Raw genomic sequence first — 15,444 nt, 5'->3', positions numbered from 1 at the left:
CATAGCAAAGGGTCTGAATACTTAAGTTACATAATACATAAGTTATTTATGTTTTTTTATTTTGTCATTATGTGGACTGTGTGTAAATGGATGTATTTAATCCATTTTAGAATGAGGCTGTAACTTAACAAAATGTGTAAAAAGTTAATTGGTCTGAATACTTTCTGAATGCCCACTGTACATACACACACACCCTACCTACACCCTGCATCCTGTAGACTTGATCTTGCCCCATAAACAGATGGAAAAACAGAGCCGTGGTTAGTAGATGAGATTAGAGGCCTCTTAGCCATGTCAAGTAAACACCCACATCCTGCTAAAACATTACCCACTTTCACACTCAGCCTCGACGTCTGCGTACACACCTCGGATAGGGATCACTGAGCTGTTTCAGCAGGTCAATCTGGTGACCTGGTTTAATGAAGGCCAGAGGACCACTCCAAGTGGACTGTTGATCATTGAGCTGTGTCAGCAGGTCAATCTGGTGACCTGGTTTAATGAAGGCCAGAGGACCACTCCAAGTGGACTGTTGATCGTTGAGCTGTGTCAGCAGGTCAATCTGGTGACCTGGTTAAATGAAGGCCAGAGGACCACTCCAAGTGGAGTGTTGATCATTGAGCTGTGTCAGCAGGTCAATCTGGTGACCTGGTTTAATGAAGGCCAGAGGACCACTCCAAGTGGACTGTTGATCATTGAGCTGTGTCAGCAGGTCAATCTGGTGACCTGGTTTAATGAAGACCAGAGGACCACTCCAAGTGGACTGTTGATCGTTGAGCTGTGTCAGCAGGTCAATCTGGTGACCTGGTTTAATGAAGGCCAGAGGACCACTCCAAGTGGACTGTTGATCGTTGAGCTGTGTCAGCAGGTCAATCTGGTGACCTGGTTTAATGAAGGCCAGAGGACCACTCCAAGTGGACTGTTGATCATTGAGCTGTGTCAGCAGGTCAATCTGGTGACCTGGTTTAATGAAGGCCAGAGGACCACTCCAAGTGGACTGTTGATCGTTGAGCTGTGTCAGCAGGTCAATCTGGTGACCTGGTTAAATGGCCAGAGTGGACTGTTGATTGCCATTGAATCCGAAGGTGGTGAGGGTAGGCAACAACATGTCTGCCATGCTGATCCTCAACACTGGGGCCCCTCAGGGGTGCATGCTTAGTCCCCTCCTCTACTCCCTGTTCACCCACGACTGTGTGGCTAAACACGACTCCAACACCATCATTAAGTTTGCTAAGGACACAACAGTCGTTAGGCCTGATCACCGACAACGATGAGACGGCCAATAGGGAGGAGGTCAGAGACCTGGCAGTGTGATGCCAGGACAACAACCTCTCCCTCAACGTGAGCAAGACAAAAGGAGATGATTGTGGACTACAGGAAAAGGAGGACCGAACAGGCGCCCATTAACATATGTGGAGCGGTCGAGAGTTTCAAGTGCCTTTTATATATATATATATATTTTTTTTGTATTGGTTTTCACGTGTTAGTAATGAAAACGTACCATTCATTTCATTAGATATAACAGATTCTGAAGGCCTAAGGGGGACTATCTTACATGTCTCTTTTGGTTGGTCAACCAATAGCGAAATCATCGTGTGACTTTCTGTCCGTTTCCATGACAGCGGCTCTAGCTTCTCCGTCGGACGGTGATGTCGTCGACCTGAAGGTGATGATGCAGCTGGGGGCGTTCAACGTCCTAGTGTGTGATCAGAACTGCAACATGGCTGACATCAAGATACAAGGTGCTGACAGAACCCTGACAGAACCCTCAGGGGCCCGTACAGAACCCTCAGGGGCCCGTACAGAACCCTCAGGGCCCGTACAGAACCCTCAGGGGCCCGTACAGAACCCTCAGGGGCCCGTACAGAACCCTCAGAACCCTCAGGGGCCCGTACAGAACCCTCAGGGGCCCGTACAGAACGCTCAGGGGCCCGTACAGAGCTCATAGGCTACACAATGTTGTCTTTTATACAGCTACACTTACATTTGATTATCATCTAGGGCTTTCGTAAGGGATTTCAGCCAAGGTTTGTATATGATGAACGTCCCAAAAATATTTTTTGGGGGGGTTATTTAAGTGTCTTGTGCTTGTGTGGTTTGCTGTTGACGTTTTTCTGAATTGATGTTAGCATCAGATCAACATTTTATCTTGTTGTACAGGTTTCAATGGATCCCTCCTGATGCAAGGGCCTCAAACCCACATCTCCGCCCGCCTTCGGGATTTCATCGTCATTAATGTTGACCCAAAAGGTATTCACAAGAAGGTAAGTCACGAAGTAAAACCACGAAAGATTTCAGTGACGGAGGGAGATGCGACAGTATATCATTCAACCCCGGTGAAATATTGCAGTTGAGTTTACCTGCTAACGGTTTGGTTCTCCGTTGCAGGCCATCTCTATCGTAGGAGACGAGGTGTTTAGTTTCAGTATGAGTCTGACCCCCAAGGCGACAGAGGGAGCCGGCTACGCAGACACCTCCAAGACAGACGGGAAGGTCCAGCTCAACGTGGGCTGTGTCCAAGTCGTCTACCTCCACAAGTTTGTCATGTCTTTGCTGGTGAGTCTCAGCGTGGGTACTGGAGTTGGTGAGTCTCAGCGTGGGTCCTGGAGTTTGTCATGTCTTTGCTGGTGAGTCTCAGCGTGGGTACTGGAGTTGGTGAGTTTCAGCGTGGGTACTGGAGTTTGTCATGTCTTTGCTGGTGAGTCTCAGCGTGGGTACTGGAGTTGGTGAGTCTCAGCGTGGGTACTGGAGTTGGTGAGTCTCAGCGTGGGTACTGGAGTTGCTGAGTCTCAGCGTGGGTCCTGGAGTTGGTGAGTCTCAGCGTGGGTCCTGGAGTTGGTGAGTCTCAGCGTGGGTCCTGGAGTTGGTGAGTCTCAGCGTGGGTCCTGGAGTTGGTGAGTCTCAGCGTGGGTCCTGGAGTTGGTGAGTCTCAGCGTGGGTACTGGAGTTGGTGAGTCTCAGCGTGGGTACTGGAGTTACTGAGTCTCAGCGTGGGTCCTGGAGTTGGTGAGTCTCAGCGTGGGTCCTGGAGTTGGTGAGTCTCAGCGTGGGTACTGGAGTTGGTGAGTCTCAGCGTGGGTCCTGGAGTTGGTGAGTCTCAGCGTGGGTCCTGGAGAAATCTCTGACAACGGTCTTGAGTATTTAAAGCTGATTTTTGTATTTAAGTGTGCAGAGACTCTCTTTCTTCAGTTCCTGGGTTTTTTCAGAAATCCTGGTTGGATTATTCCCCGTTCAGTGATACCTTACTAATTTCAGGAATCCTGGTTGGATGATTCCCCGTTCAGTGATACCTTACTAATTTCAGGAATCCTGGTTGGATGATTCCCCGTTCAGTGATACCTTACTAATTTCAGGAATCCTGGTTGGATGAGTCCCCATTCAGTGATACCTTACTAATTTCAGGAATCCTGGTTGGATGATTCCCAGTTCAGCGATACCTTACTAATTTCAGGAATCATCCGACTGGGATTCCTGGGAAAACATGAGAAGTTCCCGGAAAGTTTAGCCGTCCTAGCTCGGTCTCCACTTTGATTCCTTTCTGGTGCTCTTTCCGCTAAAGAACTTCCCTCATCCATGTTTTCCGTCTCTTTTAGAATTTCAGCAACAACTTCCAGACGGCCAAAGACGCGCTGAGTGTGGCCACGGCCCAGGCAGCAGAGAAGGCGGCCTCCAGCATCAGGGACTTTGCCCAGAAGAGCTTCCGTCTCTCCATGGACATCAGGCTGAAGGCCCCTCTCATCATCATCCCTCAGTCCTCCACCTCACACAATGCACTGGAGGTTGACCTGGGGCTCATCACCGTGGGCAACAGCTTCTCTCTACTTGCTGTGGAGGGATGTCCACTTCCTGCTGTCATTGACCACATGGACGTACAGCTCACACAGCTCAAACTGTCCAGGTCAGTGCATTCTGTTTAACACAGTCGTCTTTTGCTTCATCAGTGCAGAAAGCAAGGGTTTAATATCTGGTCCCAGATCAGAAAGCAAGGGTGTAATGTCTGGTCCCAGATCAGAAAGCAAGGGTTAAATGCCTGGTCCCAGATCAGAAAGCAAGGGTTTAATGTCTGGTCCCAGATCAGAAAGCAAGGGTTAAATGCCTGGTCCCAGATCAGAAAGCAAGGGTTTAATGTCTGGTCCCAGATCAGAAAGCAAGGGTTAAATGCCTGGTCCCAGATCAGAAAGCAAGGGTTAAATGCCTGGTCCCAGATCAGAAAGCAAGGGTTTAATGCCTGGTCCCAGATCAGAAAGCAATGGTTTAATGCCTGGTCCCAGATCAGAAAGCAAGGGTTTAATGCCTGGTCCCAGATCTGTATGAATGCTATCCAACTCCTCTGACTACCGTTAGTCCTCTCATAACGTCGACCCGGCACAACCTGACGAGGACTGGCCAACCCTCAGAACCTGGTTCCCTCTCTAGGTTTCATCCTAGCTTACCTGCCTTTTCTAGGGAGTTTTTCCTAGCCACCAATGCCTCTACATCTGCATTGCTTGCTTTCTGTGGTTTCTGTATAAGCACAACTGCTGTTGTAAAAAGAGCTTCGTAAATAAATACATTTGATTCATTTGATTTTGAGTTGTAAGACTTTGTTCTCAGAGAAACTGCTTGGTTCAATCGTGGTCTTACTGAATAGGCTCGGGCGCTATACTGTATATATCATATCATATATAATTCAGCGTGGAGCCCATAAAGCTCAGGGGGTTGCATTCTACGCCTCTGCTTATAAGTTAACTATCTGTCTCAGGTTTCCAGCTATACATTTGGGGTTTGTAACTTCCTAGCTAAGTGGCTAGATGGCAAGAACTAGCTTGGTTGGTTGAAGCAGGAATAATCAGTCCCCTCCTGGATCAATATCCCTGCTGCCTTCATGGCCTGCTGCCTACATGGCCTGCTGGCTACATGGCCTGCTGCCTACAGGGCCTGCTGGCTACAGGGCCTGCTGGCTACAGGGCCTGCTGGCTACATGGCCTGCTGGCTACATGGCCTGCTGGCTACAGGGCCTGCTGGCTACAGGGCCTGCTGGCTACATGGCCTGCTGGCTACATGGCCTGCTGGCTACATGGCCTGCTGGCTACATGGCCTGCTGGCTACATGGCCTGCTGGTTACATGGCCTGCTGGCTACATGATCTGCTGCCTACATGGCCTGCGGCCTACAGTACATCGCCTGTTGGCTACAGTAGATGGCCTGCTGGCTACAGTAGATGGCCTGCTGGCTACAGTAGATGGCCTGCTGGCTACAGTAGATGGCCTGCTGGCTACAGTAGATGGCCTGCTGGCTACAGTAGATGGCCTGCTGGCTACAGTAGATGGCCTGTTGGCTACAGTACATGGCCTGTTGGCTACAGTACATGGCCTGTTGGCTACAGTACATGGCCTGTTGGCTACAGTAGATGGCCTGCTGGCTACAATACATGGCCTGCTGGCTACAGTAGAATGGCCTGCTGGCTACAGTAGATGGCCTGCTGGCTACAGTAGATGGCCTGCTGGCTACAATAGAATGGCCTACTGGCTACATGGCCTGCTGGCTACAGTAGATGGCCTGCTGGCTACAGTAGATGGCCTGCTGGCTACAGTAGATGGCCTGCTGGCTACAGTACATGGCCTGCTGGCTACAGTACATGGCCTGCTGGCTACAGTAGATGGCCTGCTGGCTACAATACATGGCCTGCTGGCTACAGTACATGGCCTACTGGCTACAGTAGAATGGCCTGCTGGCTACAATACATGGCCTGCTGGCTACAGTAGAATGGCCTACTGGCTACAGTAGATGGCCTGCTGGCTACAGTAGATGGCCTGCTGGCTACAGTAGAATGGCCTGCTGGCTACAGTAGAATGGCCTGCTGGCTACAGTAGAATGGCCTACTGGCTACATGGCCTGCTGGCTACAGTAGATGGCCTGCTGGCTACAGTAGATGGCCTGCTGGCTACAGTACATGGCCTGCTGGCTACAGTAGATGGCCTGCTGGCTACAATACATGGCCTGCTGGCTACATGGCCTGCTTGCTACAATACATGGCCTGCTGGCTACAGTAGATGGCCTGCTGGCTACATCCCTGGGTTGGTACAGGAATGGCTTGAAAGTCTGGATACCACCCTAATACTGTATACTGTAGCTAAATAAACAAGTTGTCTAACTAGCCTTGTCTATAATTTAGCTTTCTCTCATTAGGATTTACATGGAAAAAGACTCTCAGCCCAGTACCGAGCTGCTGGAGCCTGTCAACCTGCTCCTAACAGTGAAGAGGAACCTGGCTGCAGCATGGTACCAGAAGATGGCCGCCGTAGAGGTAGAGGGAGACCTCAAGCCCATGAAGGTAGGACCTAACAGGAACCATGGAGGTAGAGGGAGACCATGAAGGTAGGACCTATCAGGAACCATAGAGGTAGATAGAGACCCATGAAGGCAGGAGCTAACAGGAACCATAGAGGTAGATAGAGACCATGAAGGTAGGAGTTAACAGGAACCATAGAGGTAGACAGAGACCATGAAGTTAGAGGCTAACAGGAACCATGGAGGTAGACAGAGACCATGAAGGTAGGAGATAACAGGAACCATAGAGGTAGATAGAGACCATGAAGGTAGGAGATAACAGGAACCATAGAGGTAGACAGAGACCATGAAGGTAGAGGCTAACAGGAACCATAGAGGTAGACAGAGACCATGAAGGTTAGGAGCTAACAGGAACCATAGAGGTAGATAGAGACCATGAAGGTAGGAGATAACAGGAACCATGGAGGTAGATAGAGACCATGAAGGTTAGGAGCTAACAGGAACCATAGAGGTAGACAGAGACCATGAAGGTAGGAGCTAACAGGAACCACCATAGAGGTAGATAGAGACCCACAGCCCATGAAGGTAGGAGATAACAGGAACCATAGAGTTAGACGGAGACCATGAAGGTAGGAGTTAACAGGAACCATAGAGGTAGACAGAGACCATGAAGGTAGGAGTTAACAGGAACCATAGAGGTAGATAGAGACCCATGAAGGCAGGAGTTAACAGGAACCATAGAGTTAGACGGAGACCATGAAGGTAGGAGTTAACAGGAACCATAGAGGTAGACAGAGACCATGAAGGTAGGAGTTAACAGGAACCATAGAGGTAGATAGAGACCCATGAAGGCAGGAGCTAACAGGAACCATAGAGGTAGACAGAGACCATGAAGGTAGGAGCTAACAGGAACCATAGAGGTAGACAGAGACCATGAAGGTTAGGAGCTAACAGGAACCATAGAGGTAGACAGAGACCATGAAGGTAGGAGCTAACAGGAACCATAGAGGTAGATAGAGACCCATGAAGGTAGGAGTTAACAGGAACCATAGAGGTAGACAGAGACCATGAAGGTAGGAGCTAACAGGAACCATAGAGGTAGACAGAGACCATGAAGGTAGGAGCTAACAGGAACCATAGAGGTAGATAGAGACCATGAAGGTAGGAGCTAACAGGAACCATAGAGGTAGACAGAGACCATGAAGGTTAGGAGCTAACAGGAACCATAGAGGTAGACGGAGACCTACAGACCATGAAGGTACGAGCTAACAGGAACCATAGAGGTAGATAGAGACCATGAAGGTAGGAGCTAACAGGAACCATAGAGGTAGATAGAGACCATGAAGGTAGGAGCTAACAGGAACCATAGAGGTAGACAGAGACCATGAAGGTAGAAGTTAACACTAACTGTAGAGGTAGATAGAGACCCATGAAGGTAGGAGCTAACAGGAACCATAGAGGTAGATAGAGACCATGAAGGTAGGAGTTAACAGGAACCATAGAGGTAGACAGAGACCCACAGCCCATGAAGGTAGGAGATAACAGTAACTACAATCATGTCTTTCCCTCGAAAGGAGTGGTTAGATAAAGATCTGTTTTGATACCAAGATGTTTGTATTGTAGCAGAGAAGCTGATTGAAGTTATCTTCACTCGTGTAGTAATGTCACCCTCTCTGATACCTGAAATAACTATTTCCTTCAAGTTATAATAGCTGAGCTTTCATGATTTAGTCATATTGATGGTTGACCTCTGGTTCGAGAATGGTATTGGTAAGTTGTGCAATGTCATCCCCTTCCTTCAGACTTGAAGTAGCTTTGTCCCTTATTAAACCATAACAGCTGACCGTTGATGATTTAGTCACACTAACTAACTTCTGACTTCTGCTTGCAGCCTGGTTTGGGATGTAAGGTACATGCTACAGTCCTCTAGGGTTTGACAGTAAGATAATCAAGGCCGTTGGTCTAGCGGTTAAGAGCGTTGGGTCAGTAACCGAAAGGTCGCTGGTTCAAACATGACGATGTGCTCTTGAGCAAGGCGCTTAACCCTAATTGCTCCTGTAAGTTGCTCTGGATAAGTGTGTCTGCTAAATGACTTAAATTGTAAAATTGTCAGCGAATTAGCATTAGCAAATGCAACATTAGCATTTGCAAAAGGCAACATTAGCTTTTACCTATAGCAACATTAGCATTAGCTTTACCTATAGCAACATTAGCATTAGCTTTACCTATAGCAACATTAACATTAGCTTTACCTATAGCAACATTAACATTAGCTTTACCTATAGCAACATTAACATTAGCTTTACCTATAGCAACATTAACATTAGCTTTACCTATAGCAACATTAACATTAGCTTTACCTATAGCAACATTAACATTAGCTTTACCTATAGCAACATTAACATTAGCTTTACCTATAGCAACATTAGCATTAGCTTTACCTATAGCAACATTAACATTAGCTTTACCTATAGCAACATTAACATTAGCTTTACCTATAGCAACATTAACATTAGCTTTACCTATAGCAACATTAGCATTAGCTTTACCTATAGCAACATTAACATAAGGCCTAACAAAGTTGTTTATAGTTTAACTAATGCCCTGCTTCACAAAAAAAAAAATATATAAAAAATAATACATTTGTTTTTTTAAATTATTAATTTGATTCAAATGAATTGATTCTTTTAGACCATTATTTTTGATGAAACGAACGGTTCACTTCGCCGTTGTAGTAGTTGTGATTCGGTTCAATCCACTGTCAATTGAATCATGTGAATCAAAATAATAATTTGTGAATTGCGAACATTAATTTTAAGGGGGAAAAAAAGATTAGCTGTAGCCTCCCTTTTGTTGTTATGTGGCAAAATGTGTTTTGTCGGTACTTCAAGTTGATTTAGACATTACATTTATGGGACATTGCAACGTAATAGATGCTAGTCAGGTAAGATAAATATGACTAAACTAGAAGAAGTACATTTCCTGAAGAAAATGTGTTGTGCTTGCTTCAGCTGTCTAAAAAGGTCTGTATGCTAGTGAGAGCAACATTAGCATTAGCTACAGCTCCATCCTATACGTCTCCTGTCTGTCCTCGAGTTATTTTGAGGCTCCTCTAGTTATCAGCAGCATTAGCATTAGCTACAGCTCCATCCTATACGTTACCTCTGTACCTATAGAGTTTTCAGCTAGTGGGAGACGTGTTAAATATAGAATTCAAGCTGAAGCAGTTGGTTATAGTCAGAACAGGTCTGATTACTTTAGTGGGCTGCTATATATATTTATATATATATTTATATATATATTTATATATATATTTCAGCTAGCACATCAATTATAAAAAACAAAAAATGGCCGAACTGTGTCTTTAACTGTGCTCTCCAGCTCCTGACACCAATGTAGTTAATTAGGCGGGTACCCTGATCAGGACTCGAACTGTGGTTCCTAGGACTGTCATTCCAAAACCATTATACCAAATGACTAAAATGTTGTGCTGATGTCACTAGGTGTTGTAAAAAGGTTGTTTAGTATTGATGAGCTGGCCAATCAGCGGTCTAGATGATGATGAGCTGGCCAATCAGCGGTCTAGATGATGATGAGCTGGCCAATCAGCGGTCTAGATGATGATGAGCTGGCCAATCAGCGGTCTAGATGATGATGAGCTGGCCAATCAGCGGTCTAGATGATGATGAGCTGGCCAATCAAGGGGTTCTAAATTGTGAATATTTTTTTAAATTTATTTTTTATTTTATCTGCTCGCTCACCTCACTTTTCAAAATCCGTTAAACAGTAAATCAACTTTGTATTGCCTTATGCCGTGTTCAACAAACATTGCCGCGATTTCGTCTGTCAATGGTGAGAATCGTTCTTGCGTTCCTTCCGATCTCCGAGCAAGTGAACGCTCCAAGTCATTCCTCCGAATTAGCAAGATGTTCCTCCGATCACGCCGACATGATGTGAACGCGGAAATGACTACAGAATTATTGGCTTTAGCAACATTAGCATTAGCTACGGCTCCATCCTATATGTCTCCTGTCTGTCCTCAAGTTAATTAGGGCTCTACTTATCAGCTGCATTTGCTACAGCTAATGCTGTTCTTGTCTCTTTAGGTTAACTAGTATTAGTGACATTAGCATTAGCAACCATTAGCTACAGCTACATCCTCTCTGTGCTTGTGTCTCTTCAGGTTAACTAGTATTAGTGACATTAGCATTAGCAACCATTAGCATTAGCTACAGCTACATCCTCTCTGTGCTTGTGTCTCCAGGTGAACTAGTATTAGTGACATTAGCATTAGCAACCATTAGCATTAGCTACAGCTACATCCTCTCTGTGCTTGTGTCTCCAGGTGAACTAGTATTAGTGACATTAGCATTAGCAACCATTAGCATTAGCGACAGCTACATCTTCTCTGTGCTTGTGTCTCTTCAGGTGAACTAGTATTAGTGACATTAGCATTAGCTCCAGCGACATATCCTCTCTGTCGTCTGTTCTCCTCAGGTTGCCCTGAGTCAGGACGACCTAACAGTTCTGTTGAGGATCCTGATGGAGAATATTGGAGAAGCCAGCTGTCTGCAGCCAGACCAACACACCAGCCCCGACACGACAGCCCTGACACACAAGACCACGCTGATGCTCAAAACAGACTACCCGAAAGGTCAGAGGTCACGTGTGTAATGTTATCGACTTGAGTCCCGAGCGTGTTAATTCTTCTGACCACCTTTCTGTTCTGTCGTCGTCCTTCAGACGGTGTAGAGAACACGGTTGAACTTCCAGAACAACAGGTAGAAGAGGAACCCCTGGAAACCATGACGTTTATCTTCAACATAGAGTCCCTGGGACTGGTCCTCTACAGCAATGACCCTAAACAGGTACGTACCTATAGGTGATGTAGCCCAGTCTCAGTTCTAATGCCCCTAAACAGGTTCTTATCTATAGGTGATGTAGACCAGTCTCACTAAACAGGTACGTTTCTATAGGTGATGTAGCCCAGTCTCAGTTCTAATGCCCCTAAACAGGTACTTATCTATAGGTGATGTAGACCGGTCTCAGTTCTAATGACATTAAACAGGTACTTTATCTATAGGTGATGTAGCCCAGTCTCACTAAACAGGTACGTTTCTATAGGTGATGTAGCCCAGTCTCAGTTCTAATGCCCCTAAACAGGTACTTATCTATAGGTGATGTAGACCGGTCTCAGTTCTAATGACACTAAACAGGTACTTTATCTATAGGTGATGTAGCCCAGTCTCAGTTCTAATGACCCTAAACAGGTACTTTATCTATAGGTGATGTAGCCCAGTCTCAGTTCTAATGCCCCTAAACAGGTACTTATCTATAGGTGATGTAGACCGGTCTCAGTTCTAATGACACTAAACAGGTACTTTATCTATAGGTGATGTAGCCCAGTCTCAGTTCTAATGACCCTAAACAGGTACTTTATCTATAGTTGATGTAGCCCAGTCTCAGTTGTAATGTATTCTCTGGAGGAACGGGGGGGAATTGGGCCTTTACAGCGCTTGGCGTCAGTTAATGACAGTCATTTACTCTTAATGTCCTCTATGCTCTCCAAGCCCTGGATAATTACACAAAGCCATGCTTAGGGGGAAGAGTTTGAACATCTACCAAACACCAGTCATTACTGTCCAAAATGACTCTGTGGTAATGACTCTGTGGTAATGACTCTGTGGTAATGACCTTGTAATGCCTCTGTGGTAATGACTCTGTGGTAATGACTCTGTGGTAATGACCTTGTAATGACTCTGTGGTAATGACTCTGTGGTAATGACTCTGTGGTAATGACTCTGTTGTAATGACCTTGTAATGACTCTGTGGTAATGACTCTGTGGTAATGACTCTGCGGTAATGACTCTGTGGTAATGACCTTGTAATGACTCTGTGGTAACGACTCTGTGGTAATGACTCTGCGGTAATGACTCTGTGGTAATGACCTTGTAATGACTGTGGTAACGACCTTGTAATGACTCTGTGGTAATGACTCTGTGGTAATGACTCTGCGGTAATGACTCTGTGGTAATGACCTTGTAATGACTGTGGTAACGACCTTGTAATGACTCTGTGGTAATGACTCTGTGGTAATGACTCTGTGGTAATGACTCTGTGGTAATGACTCTGTGGTAATGACTCTGTGGTAATGACTGTGGTAATGACTCTGTGGTAATGACCTTGTAATGACTCTGTGGTAACGACCTTGTAATGACTCTGTGGTAATGACTCTGTGGTAATGACCTTGTAATGACTCTGTGGTAATGACTCTGTGGTAATGACCTTGTTATGACACTAGGTAGTTCCCCCAGGGGTCTGCTGATTGGTTAATGGACAGATTGTATGTCTTTGTTTCCCCATTTACAAGGTATCGGCTGTGTCTCAACACCAGGAGAGGCTGTGTCTGGGGGAGTTGACCTTTCACCTGATGAAGGCTTCAGGGAAGATGTTTAATAACGGCTCCATGGAGGTCTCTACCATCCTCACAGCCTGCACCCTGGACGACATGAGGACAGGGGTACAGAGAGTTACCTCACGGTGAGTCTCGCCCCCGCCAGCTGTCACACCATGTTGGTCTCTACCATCCTCACAGCCTGCACCCTGGACGACATGAGGACAGGGGTACAGAGAGTTACCTCACGGTGAGTCTCGCCCCGCCAGACGTCACACCATGTTGTCGTTGGGAGAGTCACGGCTGGGGTGGAGGCTACCTCAGGTTAAACTACTGAATTATACTGCTGGGTTGTGTTCTGGACAGTACCAGTCGGTCTCAATACTACTGGGTTATGTTCTGTACCAGTCGGGTCGGTCTCAATACTACTGGGTTGTGTTCTGGACAGTACCAGTCGGTCTCAATACTACTGGGCTGTGTTCTGTACAGTACCAGTCGGTCTCAATACTACTGGGCTGTGTTCTGTACAGTACCAGTTGGTCTCAATACTACTGGGTTGTGTTCTGTACAGTACCAGTCGGTCTCAATACTACTGGGCTGTGTTCTGTACAGTACCAGTTGGTCTCAATACTACTGGGTTGTGTTCTGGACAGTACCAGTCGGTCTCAATACTACTGGGCTGTGTTCTGTACAGTACCAGTTGGTCTCAATACTACTGGGCTGTGTTCTGTACAGTACCAGTCGGTCTCAATACTACTGGGCTGTGTTCTGTACAGTACCAGTCGGTCTCAATACTACTGGGCTGTGTTCTGTACAGTACCAGTCGGTCTCAATACTACTGGGTTGTGTTCTGTACAGTACCAGTCGGTCTCAATACTACTGGGCTGTGTTCTGTACAGTACCAGTCGGTCTCAATACTACTGGGCTGTGTTCTGTACAGTACCAGTTGGTCTCAATACTACTGGGTTGTGTTCTGGACAGTACCAGTCTGGTCAGTCTCAATGTATCGATTGTTGAATTGATTGATTGTGATATGTAACCTCACGTTTGCCCAAACCCCTCAGGATGCTGGGTAAGCGTGACGAGGCGAGCGAGGAAGCCATGATAGACGTGGCGTACACGCAGAGCGCCGGCGAGCGCCAGGTGGTGGCGGTGGTACAGAAGCTCTATCTGTGCGCCAGCGTGGACTTTCTCATGGCAGTGGCAGACTTCTTCATCCAGGCCCTGCCCCAGAGCTCTGCCCAGGACGTGCCCACTAACACCAAGCTAGCCCTGCCAGGCCTGGCCAAGACCTCCCAGCTACCCCTCAAACAGCTGGCCGAGCGTCGGGATAGAGCCAGCACTGACCCCAGAACAGGTAAGGAGAGAGAGAGAGAGAGAGGGTGGGGGAGATAAATGACAACCAGAAAACTATACAGCCGTTCAATGCTCATAGGATTTCCTTTTGGTGTGGAGTGATGGTATAGTGATGGCTGCAGTGTTTTGGTGTGGAGTGATGGCTACAGTGTTTTGGTGTGGAGTGATGGTATTGTGATGGCTGCAGTGTTTTGGTGTGGAGTGATGACTACAGTGTTTTGGTGTGGAGTGATGGTATTGTGATGGCTACAGTGTTTTGGTGTGGAGTGATGACTACAGTGTTTTGGTGTGGAGTGATGGTATTGTGATGGCTGCAGTGTTTTGGTGTGGTGTGATGACTACAGTGTTTTGGTGTGGAGTGATGGTATTGTGATGGCTACAGTGTTTTGGTGTGGAGTGATGGTATTGTATAGTGATAGCTACAGTGTTTTGGTGTGGAGTGGTGGTATTGTGATGGCTACAGTGTTTTGGTGTGGAGTGATGGCTACAGTGTTTTGGTGTGGAGTGATGGTATTGTATAGTGATAGCTACAGTGTTTTGGTGTGGAGTGATGGTATTGTGATGGCTACAGTGTTTTGGTGTGGAGTGATGACTACAGTGTTTTGGTGTGGAGTGATGGTATTGTATAGTGATAGCTACAGTGTTTTGGTGTGGAGTGATGGTATTGTGATGGCTACAGTGTTTTGGTGTGGAGTGATGACTACAGTGTTTTGGTGTGGAGTGATGGTATTGTATAGTGATAGCTACAGTGTTTTGGTGTGGAGTGATGGTATAGTGATGGCTACAGTGTTTTGGTGTGGAGTGATGGTATTGTGATGGCTACAGTGTTTTGGTGTGGAGTGATGACTACAGTGTTTTGGTGTGGAGTGATGGTATAGTGATGACTGCAGTGTTTTGGTGTGGAGTGATGGTATAGTGATGGCTACAGTGTTTTGGTGTGGAGTGATTGTATTGTGATGGCTACAGTGTTTTGGTGTGGAGTGATGACTACAGTGTTTTGTTGTGGAGTGATGGTATAGTGATGACTACAGTGTTTTGGTGTAGAGTGATGGCTTCAGTGTTTTGGTGTGGAGTGATGGTATTGTGATGGCTGCAGTGTTGTGGTGTGGAGTGATGGTATTGTGATGGCTACAGTGTTTTGGTGTAGAGTGATGGTATTGTAATGTGATGGCTACAGTGTTTTGGTGTGGAGTGATGGTATAGTGATGGCTACAGTGTTTTGGTGTGGAGTGATGGTATTGTAATGTGATGGCTACAGTGTTTTGGTGTGGAGTGATGGTAATTGTGATGGCTACAGTGTTTTGGTGTGGAGTGATGGTATTGTGATGACTACAGTGTTTTGGTGTGGAGTGATGGTATTGTAATGTGATGGCTACAGTGTTTTGGTGTAGAGTGATGGTATAGTGATGGCTACGGTGTTTTGGTGTG

At 46.4% G+C, this 15,444-nt stretch overlaps 1 protein-coding gene across 6 annotated transcripts in view; it reads left to right on the top strand.

Moving 5' to 3' along the window:
• The window catches only part of vps13c (vacuolar protein sorting 13 homolog C), a 238,197-nt gene that overhangs the window by 134,121 nt on the left and 88,632 nt on the right, over positions 1-15,444 (top strand). For 5 of the 6 annotated variants that reach the window (XM_090223330.1, XM_090223331.1, XM_090223329.1 and 2 more), the window contains 9 exons: positions 1,620-1,739; positions 2,158-2,261; positions 2,386-2,553; positions 3,591-3,895; positions 6,165-6,309; positions 10,764-10,920; positions 11,010-11,134; positions 12,637-12,806; positions 13,725-14,017. In XM_090223330.1, the coding sequence (XP_090079456.1) occupies positions 1,620-1,739; positions 2,158-2,261; positions 2,386-2,553; positions 3,591-3,895; positions 6,165-6,309; positions 10,764-10,920; positions 11,010-11,134; positions 12,637-12,806; positions 13,725-14,017 (1,587 nt within the window). Of the gene's footprint in view, positions 1-1,619; positions 1,740-2,157; positions 2,262-2,385; positions 2,554-2,654; positions 2,696-3,590; positions 3,896-6,164; positions 6,310-10,763; positions 10,921-11,009; positions 11,135-12,636; positions 12,807-13,724; positions 14,018-15,444 lie in introns of those variants that run through there. The other variant, XM_090223334.1, reaches the window with a different exon arrangement.

This window comes from Oncorhynchus mykiss, chromosome 26 (assembly GCF_057628025.1).
Source record: "Oncorhynchus mykiss isolate SJ-2025 chromosome 26, ASM5762802v1, whole genome shotgun sequence".
In the NCBI taxonomy this organism is placed as follows: domain Eukaryota; kingdom Metazoa; phylum Chordata; class Actinopteri; order Salmoniformes; family Salmonidae; genus Oncorhynchus; species Oncorhynchus mykiss.
Note: the sequence above shows the minus strand (reverse complement) of the source record. Positions and strands in the feature narration are given on the sequence as shown.